This window comes from Entelurus aequoreus, unplaced genomic scaffold (genome assembly GCF_033978785.1).
Source record: "Entelurus aequoreus isolate RoL-2023_Sb unplaced genomic scaffold, RoL_Eaeq_v1.1 HiC_scaffold_442, whole genome shotgun sequence".
NCBI classification, from domain to species: Eukaryota; Metazoa; Chordata; class Actinopteri; order Syngnathiformes; family Syngnathidae; genus Entelurus; species Entelurus aequoreus.
In genome coordinates, this window is record NW_026908336.1 from 1 (window position 1) to 17,844 (window position 17,844).

At 27.5% G+C, this 17,844-nt stretch overlaps 2 protein-coding genes and 1 non-coding gene across 3 annotated transcripts; 1 reads left to right on the forward strand and 2 right to left on the reverse strand.

Annotated features, from left to right (window-relative positions):
* Positions 1-106: 106 nt before the first annotated feature.
* Positions 107-3,223, reverse strand: LOC133645538 (uncharacterized). Its single transcript, XM_062040377.1, is given in 3 exon segments — positions 107-1,006; positions 1,008-1,079; positions 3,152-3,223. Coding segments are annotated over 3 exon segments (1,044 nt in total).
* A 6,480-nt stretch (positions 3,224-9,703) lies between these two features.
* Positions 9,704-9,776, reverse strand: trnaf-gaa (transfer RNA phenylalanine (anticodon GAA)). The gene has a single exon. It is a non-coding gene; the product is annotated as a tRNA-Phe (tRNA).
* A 4,804-nt stretch (positions 9,777-14,580) lies between these two features.
* LOC133645539 (T-complex protein 1 subunit delta-like) lies at positions 14,581-16,182 on the forward strand. The gene is given in 3 exon segments (XM_062040378.1): positions 14,581-14,597; positions 14,655-14,733; positions 14,824-16,182. Coding segments are annotated over 3 exon segments (1,455 nt in total).
* Positions 16,183-17,844: the final 1,662 nt, after the last annotated feature.

A 17,844-nucleotide genomic window follows, 5' to 3' on the forward strand; every position in this document is an offset into this window, starting at 1 on the left:
CCCAAACCCCAAACCCCAAACCCCAAACCCCAAACCCCAAACCCCAAACCCCTTTATATAATTAATAGTTATTTATAAAATATTATTTAGTTCCTATAAGAGTCTTCTATACTGCCTTTATTACATTTTCTATCTGAGGCAGAGTGGCTCTCTCCAAATTCTAAGCATAGGAAAGAGGAACATCCCAGGCAGTAACCCTCTCCACTCTGGCATCCAGGTAATCAAAAGCAGGACTTTCCATCACAGTAGAGACTACCTCAGCACCCACACCACAAAACGGATAGCCATCCTCTACAGTAACTAATCTATGAGTCTTTATCACGCTGTTTATTATAGTCGTACGATCCAGAGGTTTTATTGTCCTCAAATTCACCACCTCTATCTCTATTCCTTATTCTTATAGGATTTTCTAAGCTTATAAGACTATGCCAACCATACGTGAAAAAACATACCACAGTGCAGTCCTTACCCTCCTTCTCTATCTTAGCTTCCCTATAGGAACCATGAAGTCCTCCTACCAAAAATCCTCAGCAATATCAAAGGTCTACGAATACATAAGCTCATTCTCCAAATAGCACACGGGATTATTATTCCTTATAGCTGACTTTATTAGTCCTTTGCAGTCGTAGGCATCATAAGGGGCCACTACTATAAGCCCTGGTACATTCCCTAAATGCTAAGCGAGACACTGAGAGTGCTGGGCAGCTACCGAGGCAGCCGGACCATTCAGTCCCCTGAAGACAATGGGGACCGAGATGTCTCCTCCTGACATATAGAAAGTCTTTGCAGCAGAGTTGTATAGATGACTCATGGCTTATAAGGCAAAGTTCCAAGTCATATACTCCACTATGGGTCTGAGGTGCAGGTAGGAGGCACCTATAGCCATGCCTGTGAAACCATTCTCTGTTATAGGAGTGTCTATCACTCTCTCTTATCCAAACATCTCCAGCATACCCTTGCTTACCTTGTAGGCTCCCTGGTACTAGGCCACCTCCTCTCCTAAGATTTATGACCTGAGAATCCCTCTTCATCTCCTCCACCATGCCTTGTCTTATAGCGTCCCTTATAGTTATCTTATTCTACATCTAAGAGAAAACATCTCCTTAACATTATATATTATATAATATTATACTATGAAGAAGCAAGATATACAAGAGCTAGTAGATTCCATATGGTAGAATAACAACCTCTAAAGTGAACAGCTCTGCCGAGAAGAGAATTTTCTTTTGATCATCAAAGACATAGCTCAGCTAACCGATGACCATAAATTTCTCAATAAAGGAAGAGAGATTTACGGCATGTTAGTTGAGAAGAGCTAAGGAATAAGTAAGACAGACTTCATACAACTGATAACGAAGTACCAAAACATAGAAGAGTAATTTATTATATAATAGTTGGGAGCTTAGAGCGACAGACTGCGCAACTCATCTTAAACTGCATCTGTCTTATAAGGCATGACTGGTGGTATAAGTGATTGCAAGGTGTTTTCATTATATTTTTTCCGGTCTCCAAATTCAGCTCAGAAATCATCTCTAAGAAATTCTCATCGATTTCCTGGTAGTCATCTTCCTCATCTTTCAGCACAGAGAAGCATATGGGACAGAGTTCGCTCTGGTCTTCTTTGGAGACCTCTCCTAGCTCTATAAAGTAATCGAAGTTTTTTCTATTTGAAGAATCTTTTCAGGAAAATCCTCGGCCCTTTGATGGATTACCAAAGCTGCAAGCAAAATAAAAAAAACCAAGGCATTGAATATCATGATATAAAAGGAGGTTCATTTTGTAAAGATTTCCTTAATCAATTACAAAATCTATTAGAATCTTATTAAAAAACCAAAAACCCAAATCAATTAAAGACGAAATAAAAATTATGAAACTGGTTGGGATATATTCTCGAATTTATTACGAAATGCTAATACAATTGGAAAATGTAAAAAATCGGCAAAATGACAAAAGGGAGAAGAGTCAGCCTGTCGGTGAAGCCATACAGAGAGCAGAAGAAGTTCACGAAAAAAGTCAGCCAGTGGACTTTGTTGAGCTCTCAGTGATAGGCTGATGGCATGGTCTCTTCAGTGCTATCAGGAAGATCCTAAAGCACTATCAGATTCATCACTTTGGTGAGGATATTCAAATTCATAAATAAACTCAGAATAATGATCAGTGGTGAGAAATAAGAGAAAATCGTATATTTTATATCATATCAAAAAATACACAAAACAGCAAGCAGGTTGTAGAAGCCGAGACCGGCCCAGTACAACAAGCTCTATCCTTTAATGAATAAACCAAAATTTTGGAACTTCATCAAAGCAGCTTGAAAATCAGCAAATCAGCCAAAGTGAAGAAAAGCGCTATAAAAAAAATCTGCAAGCCAGTCTTGTAGTAAATCTTCTCATTGAATTGAAAACTGGAAATTGAGATCCATTTAGCAATCCTTCTGCTCTCCTCTGAAATTTATTTTTATCAGTAAATCTTATAGTATCTTGGTCTCTTTAAATTTATCTATTTAAAAATCCAAATCGAACTGAAAATCACAGACTAATTACCTTACGAACTGGCTACTTTCTTTTTTTAATATATCTCTAATTCTAAACGATTTAGTGAATGGTGAATTTCTTCTCATCATGAGCTACTTTAACTATCTCTTGTATCCTGTATATAATATTATCATCATCATCTCCCTTATTTTAGAACATGAGGATATTCACTAGGAAATTAACCTTCCTTCCCTCTCTTAAGATATTAAAAATATCATAGCCTTGATTGTCCTTTATTTGGAAGAAGTCCACATAGGCCCCTCCCCTGTTGTTACTAAATACTATAAGGTTTTTTATATGCTCTTTTTCCTGTCCTTCCAAGTGCCTTGAAAAATGAATTCTCGGAAAGACTCTGAAGTAGCTCCTGCATAGTAAAGTCTTCTTTGATAAAGCTTTTTATAGGCGATAGATTCTCTATGTAGAACACACTAAAAATAGACAAAATAAAACTCCCCCAAACCCCAAACCCCAAACCCCATAAAAAGGCTTTAATTAAAATACATTATATTTATAAATGAATTTCTTAGTGGATTTTTTTAAGAATTTATTACAGCGAATTGGTCTCTTTAAGAAGAACGCAAAAATTATCTTCTTGGCTTGGATAACGCAGGGAAGTCTACCCTGCTGACTCTGCTCTCCACGGGGAGGATAACGCAGCTTAATCCCACCAAGCACCTCAGCTCGGAGAGCATCCAAATAAAGAATGTCAATATAAAGGCATTTGATTTGGGAGGACATTTAGCTATGAGAAAGATATGGAAAGAGCACTTCATAGACATATAAGGAATTATCTATGTCATAGATAGCTCTGACTAAGAGAGATTTTAAGAGAGCAAAAAAGAGCTCGAAGAAATTTTATAAAATGATGACCTTCCAGATATTCCCATAGTCTTATTAGGCAATAAAATAGATAAGCAAATGGCAGTCAGTTAAGATGTTTTGATGAGTAAGTTTGAGTTAGTCGAGCAGGGCCAATTTGGCGACTAGATCAAAGAGAGACTATATGGGAAGGAAGTGAAGCTCTTCATGTGCTCTATAGTGAAGAAGACAGGAGTACAAGAGCCCCTAGAGTGGCTCACTCAGAAAATTAATTAAAATAATTTTAATATTATAATGTAAAGTAAAGTATGATAGTTTATATAAGGTTTTAAGGAGCTATTCAATCCTTAGGTCTTTTTGCTATTTACTTGAAAGCAGAAGATAATAATATCTCTAATTTCTCTTTTATCTTTTTTACAGGGAATTTCAGTGCCTAGTGTTGCCATCTTCACCGGATAGTTTATCAACTCCTTGTAACGGGCAGAAGACAGGACGAACATTTTATAAGATAACATTCCTCTTATAAGAAATATAGTGATCTTTGCAGGGAGTGTTTTCTTATCAATTTTTATTATTTAGATTTTCTGGACTCTGATCAACAGTGAGCAAATCTTTGAATATAAAATTTGACTGTTTAACACTCTGATCACGAAGAAAATTCACTGGTACGACTAAAGAGATTTAGCCCAGCTCTACAACTTAAGTCAGCATCTCATACAGCAATACGAGACGCTTTTTTAGAGGAAATTATTTTTTCTTTTTTAACAGCTGGGAATTTTCTTCTCTGGATTTGGCGTATCTTTTTATTTTGGCTTTTTATACACTTTCAATATAATCTTAGTGACGCCTATATTGGTGGGTTTCATAGTGTAGTATTACTGAGAGGTTTAAAGAGGAATAAACAATCAATAGCAGGTGACTATGAATTTGTCCTCTTTGACTTAGGAAAGCTTCCAGATGATAAAGGTCATAAAATCTTTAATAGGAGAAAGCTTCACATATAAGAAGTATTAGGAGATCATATGCAGAACTTAGAAAGAGCTAGAGAAGATAGTTAATAGGGCCGGAGTTTGGTTTGGACTGATTAATGGCTCTATCCTACTACAGTATAGTCTCATGTTTCTTTTCGGCTTTCTTTATATGTATTTTAATGTATTAAATCATAACAGCGGAAAACAGTACTAGATATAAGAGATTTTCATCATTTTTTAAAGTGTGATAAATTCTCTGTTTTCCATAGGGCAGATTTTGCCAATTTTTAAAATTATAAAAAATGCCCAAAATTCAGTTAATATGCTTAGAGAGTACGAATAATAAGATAATGAAATTACTATTAAAAGACAGTATATAGCTGAATAGGAGGAAGAGTTAAAAAAATATTTTAAAAAGTGAAAAAATGAAAAAAATGAAAAAAATGAAAAAAAGAGGAAAAGAAAGAAATCACAAAACAGTAGTATTCTTTAGATATCCGTCATTTACAAAGAAATAGCATTAAACACTACTGAAGTCAATACTACTCTCTAATACAGGGGAGATAGAAAGCTAACAACTAAACAATATTTGATGACACCAACAATAACACAAGCTACGATAAAATTAAAGAGTTCGATCATGAAAAAGACTCTCTTCTTTCTTTTATAAATCAGCAAAACTAAGGATAATAAATAGACAAATAAATCAAAGATAAAATTTGCTAAAAAATCTTCCAAAAAGGTTATAAAATAGAATTCAAAAATGTCACTTTCTTCTATCCCAATCAACCTAACAATATCATCTTAAAAAATATTTCTTTTGTGATTCAGCCAGGTGAAAAAGTCGCCCTCATAGGAGAGTCTGGTAGCGGAAAGTCAACAATAAGCCAGCTTTTACTAAGATTCTATTCGCCCTAGCAAGGTAGCATCTTGCTTAACAGCTAAGACATTCAAACCTACAAAATTTGAAGACTGAGGAAAATCATCGGCATCGTCTTCCAGAACTCGACCATCTTCTCTAAGACTATTAGAGAAAATATTCTCATAGGAAATAGCAAAAAGATCACCAAAAAAGCCCTCAGAAAAATTTACTAAAAATCTAATTTAGTCCAGTTCATAGATAGCCTTTAAGAGGGAGATAAATACTTCGTAGGCAACAATGGAGGGAATCTATCAGGAGGCTAAAAATAAAGAATTTCTATAGCAAGATCTTTGGTCAAGAAATCCTCGGTGTACATCTTCGATGAGGCTACAAGTGCCCAAGACGGCACCAATGACCATTATTTAATGAAGACTATAGACAACCTTAAGATCTATAAGACAGTGATTATTATTTCGCACTGACTAAGAGCCATATAAGACGTTGACTAGATTATCCTATTGAAAAATGGATAGATATAGTAAAGAGGAAATCACTAGGAGCTGATAGGCAATAAAGAAGGAGAGTACTATTGACTGATCTAGATCTAGATATAGCAAGAGAGCCTCTAAGAGGATAATATCTTAGAGGATGACAAGTTAACTATCTAAACAAAGTACAACTAGATCAATAGTAACATAAGTCAAAGGAACTCTATGATAAAAGTTCAGAAAACTATAGAGCTAAAAGATCATCTAAATACTCAAAGAAATATATTAATATTGAACTATGTTGCTCAGGTGCTATCTGGGACAGTGCTTCCCCTCTTGGGCTTCCTTCTAGGACTCTACATAAACTACCTGATAGAGCTACAAGTAAACAAAGAGCAAAATAAGCAAAACTGAATAATTCTGGCTCCTTTAATAGGATGCCTTGTTGGCTTCTTTTCCTTAACTATTTGGACATTTTTCATAAATTTCATAAGCTTCAAGCTATCAAATATCATCAGCCTTAACTACATCAGAGATGTTAAATGATTACTTTTTAGAAAATTGCTTTTTTAAGATATGAATTTCTACGATAAGAAGAAGAACTCTTCGTAAAACCTATCAAATATCCTTTAGTAAGAAGTCGACTAGATTCAAGTGATGCACATAAAGTTTCCCAACGCTACTATATAAGGGATCTTCAGCATAGTATTCTCTGTTGTTTTATCTATGAGCTTCAGCTGGCAAATGTCTCTTATAATAGTATTCATCTGTCCTCTAATCTTTCTATCTAGCTATATTAATATGAAGGCCTATCCCTGATACCAAAATATCCAAAATGATAAAAATGATATTAAGTAGGATACTCTTTAAGAAGTGCTCAGGAATATTAGACTGATAAAGTCCATAGGAGGAGAAAAGTTCTTTATATAATAATACATAAAACAAATTTATTTACAGAAGCATTAGCCCATCAAGGATATAGTCTTGTATTCTTTTCTGCATACTGTCTCTCATATAACGACTCTGATCTCTTATGGAGTAATTTATCTTGGGAATTTCATCCTGCAAAAATACGACTTAGTAAACCAATAGCAAACTCTCGTTTGTCTCTTTACTATCATATTTGGCGTTTATGGTGCAGGCATAGCCTTCATTTTCGTGGGTGATATAGAGGCCTCTAAGAAGATAATTTCAAAAATAGAAAAAATCATCAATCGAAAACAGCTGATAGAATATGACTATATAGAATAAGGCTTTTCTAATAGTAAATAAAAATTGAATGAAATGAATTTTTAAGCAAAAAAAATAATCTTCCAAAATGTCTCCTTTTAGTACTAGTAGGCCTAGAATATAATCTTGAATAGAGTCAACCTCATAATTAGCATAGGTGAGAAGATAGCTCTGGTTGGAAATTCCGGTTCGGGAAAGTCCACCATACTACAACTGATAATGTGATACTATGACCCTACTCAAGGAAGGATACTGTTAGACGGTCAGATAATAGCTGACTACGAGCTATATTCATATAGAAGATTAATAGGCTTCATATAATAGGAGCCTTCACTATTTCAAGGAACTATATAAGACAACATAGTGTATAATGGTTAATTAAATATAGAGAAAATGTTGAAATCAGCCATCTAAACAAATTCATATGATTTCATAAAATCTTTTTAAAATGAATTTTTAGAGAATTTATAAAGCAATGGGGGGAGCTTATCGGGCGGACAGAAACAAAGAATAGCTATAGCAAGAAATTTATATAGGAATTCTCAGGTGCTGCTTTTTGATGAGCCAACCAGTGCCTTAGATTAAGAAAACGAAAATAAAATATTCAAAATAATAAATAGCATCAAAGAGAAGACTGTATTAATAATCTGCCATAGAATTTCTTTGGTGAAATTCTTTGAGAATATCATCGTCATGGAAAATGGAAAGATTCTGGAAGCTGGCAAATGGAGCACTCTCATACAGAAAAAAGGCCAGCTATATAAGATGGTATAAAAGAACGACTTTTAATAAATTATTATAATGATTTTTAATTTAATAAAATAGCAAAGAAGACATCTTAAATGCTGACTTCATTAAATTGATCAGTTATGATGTTAGGAGTGTCTAGCATTACCAGAATGCCAAATAATCTTAGACCTGAATTACTTCCAGATTTATGATTTGTTAGATAATAAGGGAAGAGAAATATGAAGTCAGCAAGGAAGAGATTAAGAAAAAGAGTAGAAGAATGTTGATGAGATTTCACCCTGATTAAAATGCATGAAATGACAGAAGGATACAAGATGATATTTTTTAGCATATTTTAAACTCTTATAAAGTACTCTAAGACGATATATAAAGAGGTTTTTATTTAGTAGATTAAAAAGCTTTAAGTTAAAAAGGTTATTAATAATATCGATGAATAAAAGGACAAAGGAATTAGCTCAGATTTTTTAGAAGAGCTTTTGGAGCTAAGCTTCTCAGAAGACAAAAAAAACTCTATTATACATCTATAATAGAAAATGATATTTTTAAATGGCAAAATTTACGAATCCTTTATTAAAGAGGATTACTTCCCCAAACCCCAAACCCCAAACCCCAAACCCCAAACCCCAAACCCCTTAAATAAGATTAATTAAATTTAAAAATTTTAAATTTTAATATAATGAAGAATTTCACTAAGGACTTCAATACCAAGCTCTATAAGAAGCCTCAGTATAGAGTTCAAAAAGTGCAAGGTACTCAAAGACACCAGAAGACCAACCTTGATTACTTATTCAATAAATTACCATCTAACAATCCCTCTTAGATAACTAATAAGAAAATATAGAGTAATAATATGAAGCAGTTCTCACTGCAAAGAAAGCCCTAAAATAATGAAAACAAAAAACAGCTCTAAAATTCTATTTTTTTAGAAGAGAAAGTACAGCATCAAGAATAACTAAAATAAGAAAAAAAACAAAAAGAAGAAAGAGAATAAAATTAACAGCAAAATGAAGTTTTCAAAGAGATGTATTTGGATGCCTTACAATAATAAAACAATCTTAGATATTAGATAGAAGAGAAAGACTTGGAGAGACAGAAAATCATTCTTGAGTTAGAGGAGAAAAATGAAGAATGTTCTAAGTTGAAAATTTCAAAAAATCAAAGAGAAGAAATCATATAACAATTAACAGAGCAGAATGAATTGTAAAAAACTCACTTGAAATAGTTATATGGTAAGAATAGTTAATTGCTTTCATCATAGAAAGGGTTGCAGTTGTAATAGTAAGAGTTTAATGAAGGATTTTAAATTCTTTAGAAATAAGAAAAGATGAAGGACTAGAGGATAAAGGTATTGGAAGGACTCTTAGAAGAGGAAAAAAAGAAGAAGAAAGAATACTTACTAAGGATAAAAGACTTATAGAGTAGATTAGAGTGATAAGAAATAATTACCCAAACCCCAAACCCCAAACCCCAAACCCAAACCCCAAACCCCAAACCCCAAACCCCAAACCCCTATGATAATACATATAAGTAATAAAATTTATAAAATATAAATTATTTTATTATTACCTTATTTAATTACTTAGTAAAATTAGCAAAGCTATTAAAAACTCTTTTTATAATTTAGTTTTAATATTTACTACATTTGTATATTCTTTATATATTTCTTATTTTAATCTCCTTTCAAGAATAGTAGTTCTTCTAAGAATAACTCATTAATAATTATTATGTTATCAATAACATTTTTAAATCAATTAACTCTTAAAAATATTTATCTTATTAATTTAAATTGAAGACTAGTATACTGTTATATAATCATATCATTTATTTTATTATATTTCTATAGTATCTAAAATATAATTTCTTAATTTATCAAATCAATAAAAGTTAAGGTAAAAGTATATTTTATAACTCTGTTTATTATACTAAGAGAAATAATAAATTAATGATCTATTTATCATTAGTAATATATTGAATCTTCAAAATTAAATAAATACTAGATATTGTATCTTATAACTTATTAATCGCATTTTTTTAATTTTATGGGTATAAAAATGCCCAAAGCCGGGCTTGAACCAGCGACCCTGAGATCTTCAGTCTCATGCTCTCCCAACTGAGCTATCTGGGCTAATATTAATATGATATCTTATGATACATTAAGTTAATGATTTATTAGATTTTTAGGATGATAAATAATTTCTTAAAGAATATTATTTTTAAGAGAAAATAAATTCTAATATTAGTATAAGATATATTATATTATATTATATTATATTATATGAAGTATATTAAATAGATTAAACAATAAGAAAATGATTAAAGAATAATTAATTCTTATTTATATTTAATAAAAATATTAATTATATATATAATACATTATTAAACATAAATAATAATCTTATTTAATTAATTTTATCATTATAAGTTTATTTTTATAAATTTTATAAAGCAATGAATATAATTATATTAAATTTTATTTTTAATTTTTTTTATTATTTACATGATACTTTAGTAACATATTCATGAAAGAATTTTAAATAAATTCATAAAAATAAAAGTTAACTATTATCTAATAGAAAATTATTCCCAAAAAGTTAAGAATAATAAATTGATATTTATTATGAAAGTATCTTAAATAAATTATGTTTAGGTTTTAATACTTATTAAAATATTTTATAAGATAATGAAAAAATATATATTGATTATTTTAAAATTGAAAGCATAATTTCTAAATAAATAGAATACAATGCAGTTTTAAAATAAGTATAAAAAGATTTTTCATAATTATAGATTATTGATTTTTATTATTATTATTAAATAATAGAAGGTAAAAATATTTTATTTAATAATGATCTTGTGATTGATTTTATTAGATTTTAATTTTTATAAATAATTGATATTATAAAAAATTTATATATGTATGGAATCTTATATTATTAAATATTATTTTTTATTATAAATGATTTATTTATAAGATATATTTAATAAAAAATTAATTTAGAATAGTTACATGATTTTTTAAATGATTAAATAAATATGGTTTTAGAAAATTAATAATAAATAGAATATTAATTTTATTGTAATTTAATAATAAAATTAAATGAATTATATGATAAATTATAAATGAAAAAAGAATAAATATTTATATCTAATCTTATTCATTATATATATTATGATTTGAATAAAAAATAATATGATGAATTATCTACCTATATATTGTATTATAAATTTATATATAAATATCCATTTATGATATCTTATTTTATAACTAATATTGATAAAATATAAGAGGATAAATAATTCAATAATTAATTATATGATATGATATTTTATATAATGCGTAATAAAGATTAAAAATTTGTATTATAAAATATTAATATAAAGGATACTATATTGAATTTAGATTTAATTAATTTGATAAATTTAAATTTAGATATTGATTATGATATAATAAAAAAATAGGCTAAAATTTAATATGAAAAAACAAAAAAAATATATAAGTAATATTTAGAACACTTTTATACTTATAAATTCTTAGAATTAAATCCAAATATTTAAATATTCTAGAATCCAAATATTTAAGATATAAATTATAAATTTTATAGTTTTATACTATTTGAATTAAAATTATAAGATGTTATATAAAAATATTATTAAGATATTAATAATAATGAGTATTATTATTATTAATTATAATTATCATTATTATTTATTTGTTCAATAAAAAATATATTTTAAAAAATATTAGAATAAAAAAATGATCTAAGAGAAGACCATAAAAAATAATTAAATAAATTCATAGAATAATCTTTATAATAATTTGATAACATTTATAATATTATTAATTATTTTTTAGATATATTTACAAATAACGATTCTGCTCCTTAAACATAATAATAAGTATATTAAAATATTAAAGAAGATGATAAATAGATAGATAATAATATTAAATTTTTATAAGAAATTATAATTAAAATTTGTAAATAAATTTTATAAAGTCATTATAACATTTATGATAATGAAAATGAATATGATACTAACTTATTAAATAGTTTTATGTAATAAATATAAAATATGTTATATTAAATTAATGAAATCTTTCAAAAATTCTTTATTTTATTAAAAATTATAATTTTTAATTAAAATTAATTAGATAAAATTGAATTAAAATTTAAAGATAATTTTTTATAAAAAAATTATAAAAATTAATAAATCTATATTTTAGATGATAATAAATTATAATTTTAATAAAATTAAATTATATAAAATGATATTAATTAAGAAATAGATTTTTATTATATATGGTCTATTATATACTTATTAGAAAATAATTCTTAAAAAAATTAGTTATAATTTATTAAAAAGATATATGAGAAAAATAGATCTTAAATTCATTCTGTTTTATATGATTATAAATTTAATGAATATTTTCAAATTAAATTTTCAATGAATAATAATATTAATTTTAATAATATTTTTAAAATAATTAATTTAAGTAATATTTTAAAAATATATCCAAAAGATTTTATATAAATATAAGTAAATGAATAAAAAAAAAATACAAATGAAATAAGGAATTAGATATTATTATAAAATAAAGATAATAAATATATAATTGAATTATAATCAATTAAAAATATTAATAGTTTAAAATTTAATATATTATCTTCTTAATTAAAAATTATAGATTTCAAATTTAACTCTTCATATTACTATGATTAATAAGGATTAAATTAATATTTTTTAAATAATTAAGATAAATACTCTTTATTTTTAAATAAATTATTTATTTATATAATATAGGATATTTTTTTATATTTTATATTAATATATTAAGATAATAAATTAAAAGATTAAGACTTTTTATATGCAATTAATATATTATAACAGTATAAATAATATTATATTAAATATTTAACATTTGGAAATGATTTATAATCATGCATGAATGATCTTTGAAATTTATTAAATGATGATATATTAGAATTAGATTAATTCAAATAAAAATTCATTTCATTAATAAAACCTTTTTAATAAATTGTTTTTGTCTTATCTATAGTTAATTTTATTGATTATAATATTTAAAAAAGAATTCATTTTATTAATATTCATTAAAAATATTAAAAAATATATATATAATATTAAGAAATAGAAAATAATATATAAGATTTTTTAAAAAAAATAATAAATTAATCTAATGATATTATATAAGATTAAAAATATTATTAAAAATATTATTTATTTAATAAGTTATTAAATTACTTTTAATTTATATATAATAATTTATAAAATGAGTATATTAAATTTAGAAAAATTTATGAAAAAAAATTATATTAATAAAATTATAAATAATATTAAGATGATTTAAATAGTTTTAGAGATTTAATTTTTAAAGTTTTTTAAGTTTTTTTTAAATTATTAAAAAATTTTAAATTATTTATATTATAATAAAATTATTATTTATACTTAGACTACTAATAATAATAATTTTAATATGATATTAAAAAATATTTCAATGATAATAAGTTATAAAATAAAATCTAATTTAATTATAAATTATGGAATGAGGATTACTATAAATAATTATTTTTAATAAGTGATAATAAAATTTTAAATTTTAAAGAAAATAACATAAAATAATATGAAAATATATTTTATAATCATTAAAATTATCCATAAAAAACTGATATTTATTTTATAGATAATTTTTTATTATAATTTAAATAAGAAAATATATTAGAATTTTAAATGATATAAAATTAATTTATAATTTATATAAAAAATTTCAGTTCTATATAATTTGATTGATATAATTTATTTAATTTAAACTTTATTTTTTAAAATTAAATAATAAAAAATTAAGAATAATCAAAACTAAATATTAAAGATTACTAAAATTAATTTAATAATTTAAAAGGATTAATATAAACAAAATAATAAAAATTTTAATAAATTAAATAAACTGATTTTACTTTAAAATAAGTAATAGATAAATAATAAGAAACATTTTCCGTAAAATTATAATAATTAAATATATCAAAAGAATAATAATAATAATAAATTACAAAATTAAATAATAATTAATTTAAAATAACAAATAACAATGAATATGAGTATATATAATATTAGTATATATTAGAATATTTTTTAAATATCAATAAAATAAAAGATATAAATTTCTATATAAGACTAGATTATTATTTTTAACTTTAAAATTCATATTCATCTTCATTAATTGATTAAGTAAAAATAGATTAAGAATATTCATAAGAAGAAATTTAATCATTTAATGAATTTATAAAGAATGTTCAACCTAATTAATAAGAAAATGATAATTATAAATAAGTAACTTAAATTTATTAATAATTATAAGATAATAAATAAAATCAATAAAAACTTTAAGAAATTTTATAAAATAATAGTAAATAAAAAAATAACAAATAATGATAAGATATATAAAATATTTTCATAAATTTATTTAAATAATTTTGAAATATAGATTTCACATTATAAGATAATGATATTAATAAATGTAAATACTTTTATAACTATTTATAGATTAGAGAATATCATGATATACTAAAATAACCATTTTAATAAATTAAAGAAAATTCTATTTTGATATAAATGTTCATATAAGAATCCCTATCATTTATGATATAATAGATTAATGATGTAATTAGTCTAATATCATCCTATATAGAGTAATCTAAAGAACTTAATTTACGTTAATAATAATTATTAATTAGATTTGAAGAAATAACTACATCTATGCTAAGTAATAAAGATGTAAGTGAAGAATCAACTTATAGGTTACTATTCAATCATTATCTTCTAGGCTAAATAAATCACATGCTAAAAGACATTTAATAATTATTATTTATATTATACTTTTAACATATTAATAATATTTTAAATACATTAAGATTATAATGCCAGAACACAACACGTAATAGAATAAGGAAGGAGATACCCAAAACAAGTAAACCAAACTCGATGACATAAGAACCCAAAACATCAAAGCAGCAGTATCAGTAGCTGATATCATGAAGACCTCTCTCGGCCCCAAAGGTATGGACAAAATGATCTAATCCTCCAGAGGAGAGCTCATAATAACCAATGATGGAGCGACTATCCTTAAAAATCTCTCAGTGCTCCATCCCACTGCCAAACTCCTCGTATAAACCTCTAAAGCCCAGGATATAGAAGCAGGTGATGGTACAACCTCAGTGGTAATTCTGGCTGGCTCTCTTCTTGAAGGAGCTCTCTCTCTCCTAGAATATGGTATCCATCCTACCCTTATCTCTGAAGGTTTCGCTCTTGCCTAAAGAAAATCAATTGAAATAATAAATGAGTTATCAATACCTGTGGACCTCTAAGATGATGAAAAACTCCTCCAATGCATTAAGACCTCCTTATAGTCTAAAATCATCTCTTAGAATTCTCTAGAGTTAGCACCTATAGCCCTTTAGGCCATCAAAAACATAGCCAATCTATAAACAGATAAAAATGTTGATTTAAGCAATATCAAGATTCACAAGAAGCTGGGAGGAACTCTAGACGATATAGAGCTCTACAAGGGAGTACTCTTTCCTGATAAGCTTCCAATGAACTCCTAAAATCTTCCCTCTAAGATCACCTCTCCAAAAATAGCCGTCTTGCAATTCTGTCTCTCCTCTCCTAAGACCAACATGGAGAACAATGTCATCATCTCAGACTACTCCCAAATTGATCAAATCCTCAAAGAAGAAAGGCAATATATTCTGAAGATAATTCGTCAGATAGTTAAAGCAGGGATCAATATAGTCATCCTATAGAAATCTATTCTCAGAGATGCCATCAATGACTTAGCCCTCCACTACCTAAATAAACAGAACATACTAGTCATAAAGGATATAGACAGGACAGAGATTCCTTTCATATGTTAGTCCCTGGGTTGTCTTCCTATAGCTCATCCAGATAACATTTCCGTTGACAAGCTTAGCACTAAGGCCACAATAGCCCAGACTATTATACTGTTAGATGGCTCCAAAGGCTTCCATATCGATGTCCTAAATTCAACTAATTCTAATATTCTGATCAGAGGCTCTTCCAATTTGATCATAGATGAGGCGGAGTGATCTCTCCATGATGCTCTCTGCGTAATAAGATGTCTAATAAAGAACAGTGGAATACTCCCTGGTGGAGGGGCAGTGGAAATAGAACTCAGTCGGAAGCTGGAAGACTTCGCTCAGACTCAACCGGGAAACATCGGTAGGATTATAGAGCAGTTTGCCCAAGCCATGGAGGTGATACCTTTCACTCTTGCTCATAGCTGCGGAATGAGTCCAATAAAGACAGTGACTGAGATGAGGAATTTGCATGCCAGAGGATTCAATAAGAGTGGGATAAAGGTGAGGAATGGAACAGTCATAGAGAATATGATAGAGTAGAAAATAATGCAGCCTTCTCTGGTCAACACTTCCTCCATTGGACTGGCTACTGAGGTGACTAGAATGATACTGAAGATAGATGGGATAATAGAATGTCGTTAATACATTATAGATATTATTTTTTATAGGAGTTAAAAGATCCTTCATTGGAGGACAGGAATAAGCCGAGGTCTTATCTCTCATTCCTATCTTAGAATTGATCGTATATGATATTGAAGAGACTTTATGATAAGGAAATATTATCTCTCCGAAGAATCTCTTTTATGTAGGAATAGAAATTTTGTCTTATCTCATACTAAGTGAAGTGTCTATTACCTTCTAGATAGTTCCTATACTCTCTTTATATGATGTTGTTAATTTTAGACTCTTCTTTGAATATATTGCTTCTCTCTTATTGGATCCATCTTTTTATGTTCTTCTTTGATATTTTAAAGTTTTTGGAGATTTTGTTAACATCGCCTGTAGACAACACTCTATTAATGATTATATTCTTCTACTCATTACTTGTTTTTGTATATCGATGTTTCTCCTATATGTATAAGGTACTTTATAGGCTATTTTGATTTTCTTCTTTTTTGGGGGAATTTTTATTAGGAAGGAAATTCTCTAAAATTTTCTAGTCTTCTTATACTACTAATATATATAGTGCTGTTTATTAGGCCCTGTATACACTTACATTCAGATACTATCAGACTTTACTCATTTTACTCTGTTAAAAGGATTTTATTCTCAAAATCCAAAAGCTGATTTTAGAACATGAGAAAATGCTCTTGCTGCTTACTGACTCTTTCTCTGAAATCCAAAGTATCCATTATAATCATTATACTTAAATAAGATCAAATAATGTTAATTAGTATCCAGGATCAACCCAGTCTACTGGGGGCATGCCTGTGTTGGCGTCAGAGTTTTTCGGTCTTCTGAACAGGAGTATAAAAGGCTCTGGTTTATGAATCTCATAGTGCTACCATCCTCTGCTCTACTGTACTCTTATTAGGTTACCCTATGCTCCGCCACTCTGTTTCTGATAAGAGTTTATTCCTCGGTATTTTTTTATAGATTTCCTTAGGGAGCAAAACGTGTCTGTATTCATAGTAGTCATCGTAATACTTATCACTGTATTCGATTTCATCGGGGAAATGCGGCATAAGTTTTATAAATTTTTTAACTTATAAATAATATTAAAAATGATAAACTAAAATACCCTATTAATAGTATCATAAGTAAAGGAATAATATGATGAGTAATTTATTAGCATTTGAGAGCGAAGTTCCTCATAGGGTATCTTTGTTACTTTTTAATTTATTTTGGTAATTTTTTATCTTTTTGCTTTTTGGTTATTTTCTTCCTGAGTGCTCAGGTGAGTCTTGGCTTGAGCTCTTTGGGAACCTTGTTCAGAGAGTAATGAGTCTTATTCTGTTCATTGTATTCTTTGATGTTTTTTCTACTGGAGAAAGAACTCTTAATCTCATCTCTCTTCTTCATATTGATCACAGTAAGGATTCTTGCTATGGCTTTCTTCACCACTCAAATTTTCTGTATTTGTGAATTTGCACCTTGGGTAATTTTCTTCACTTTTAACTCTTAGAGCTCCTTTTAGTGGTCTCTTAGGATGTTCTCCAAATATTCAAAAGATTTTGTCTTAAGTTTAAAGGTTAGATAACTCTTATTATCACTCATAGTTTATAAATTTATTCTTTATAAATTTATAATGGAATTTCAGGGGTTTGGGGTTTGGGGTTTGGGGTTTGGGGTTTGGGGTTTGGG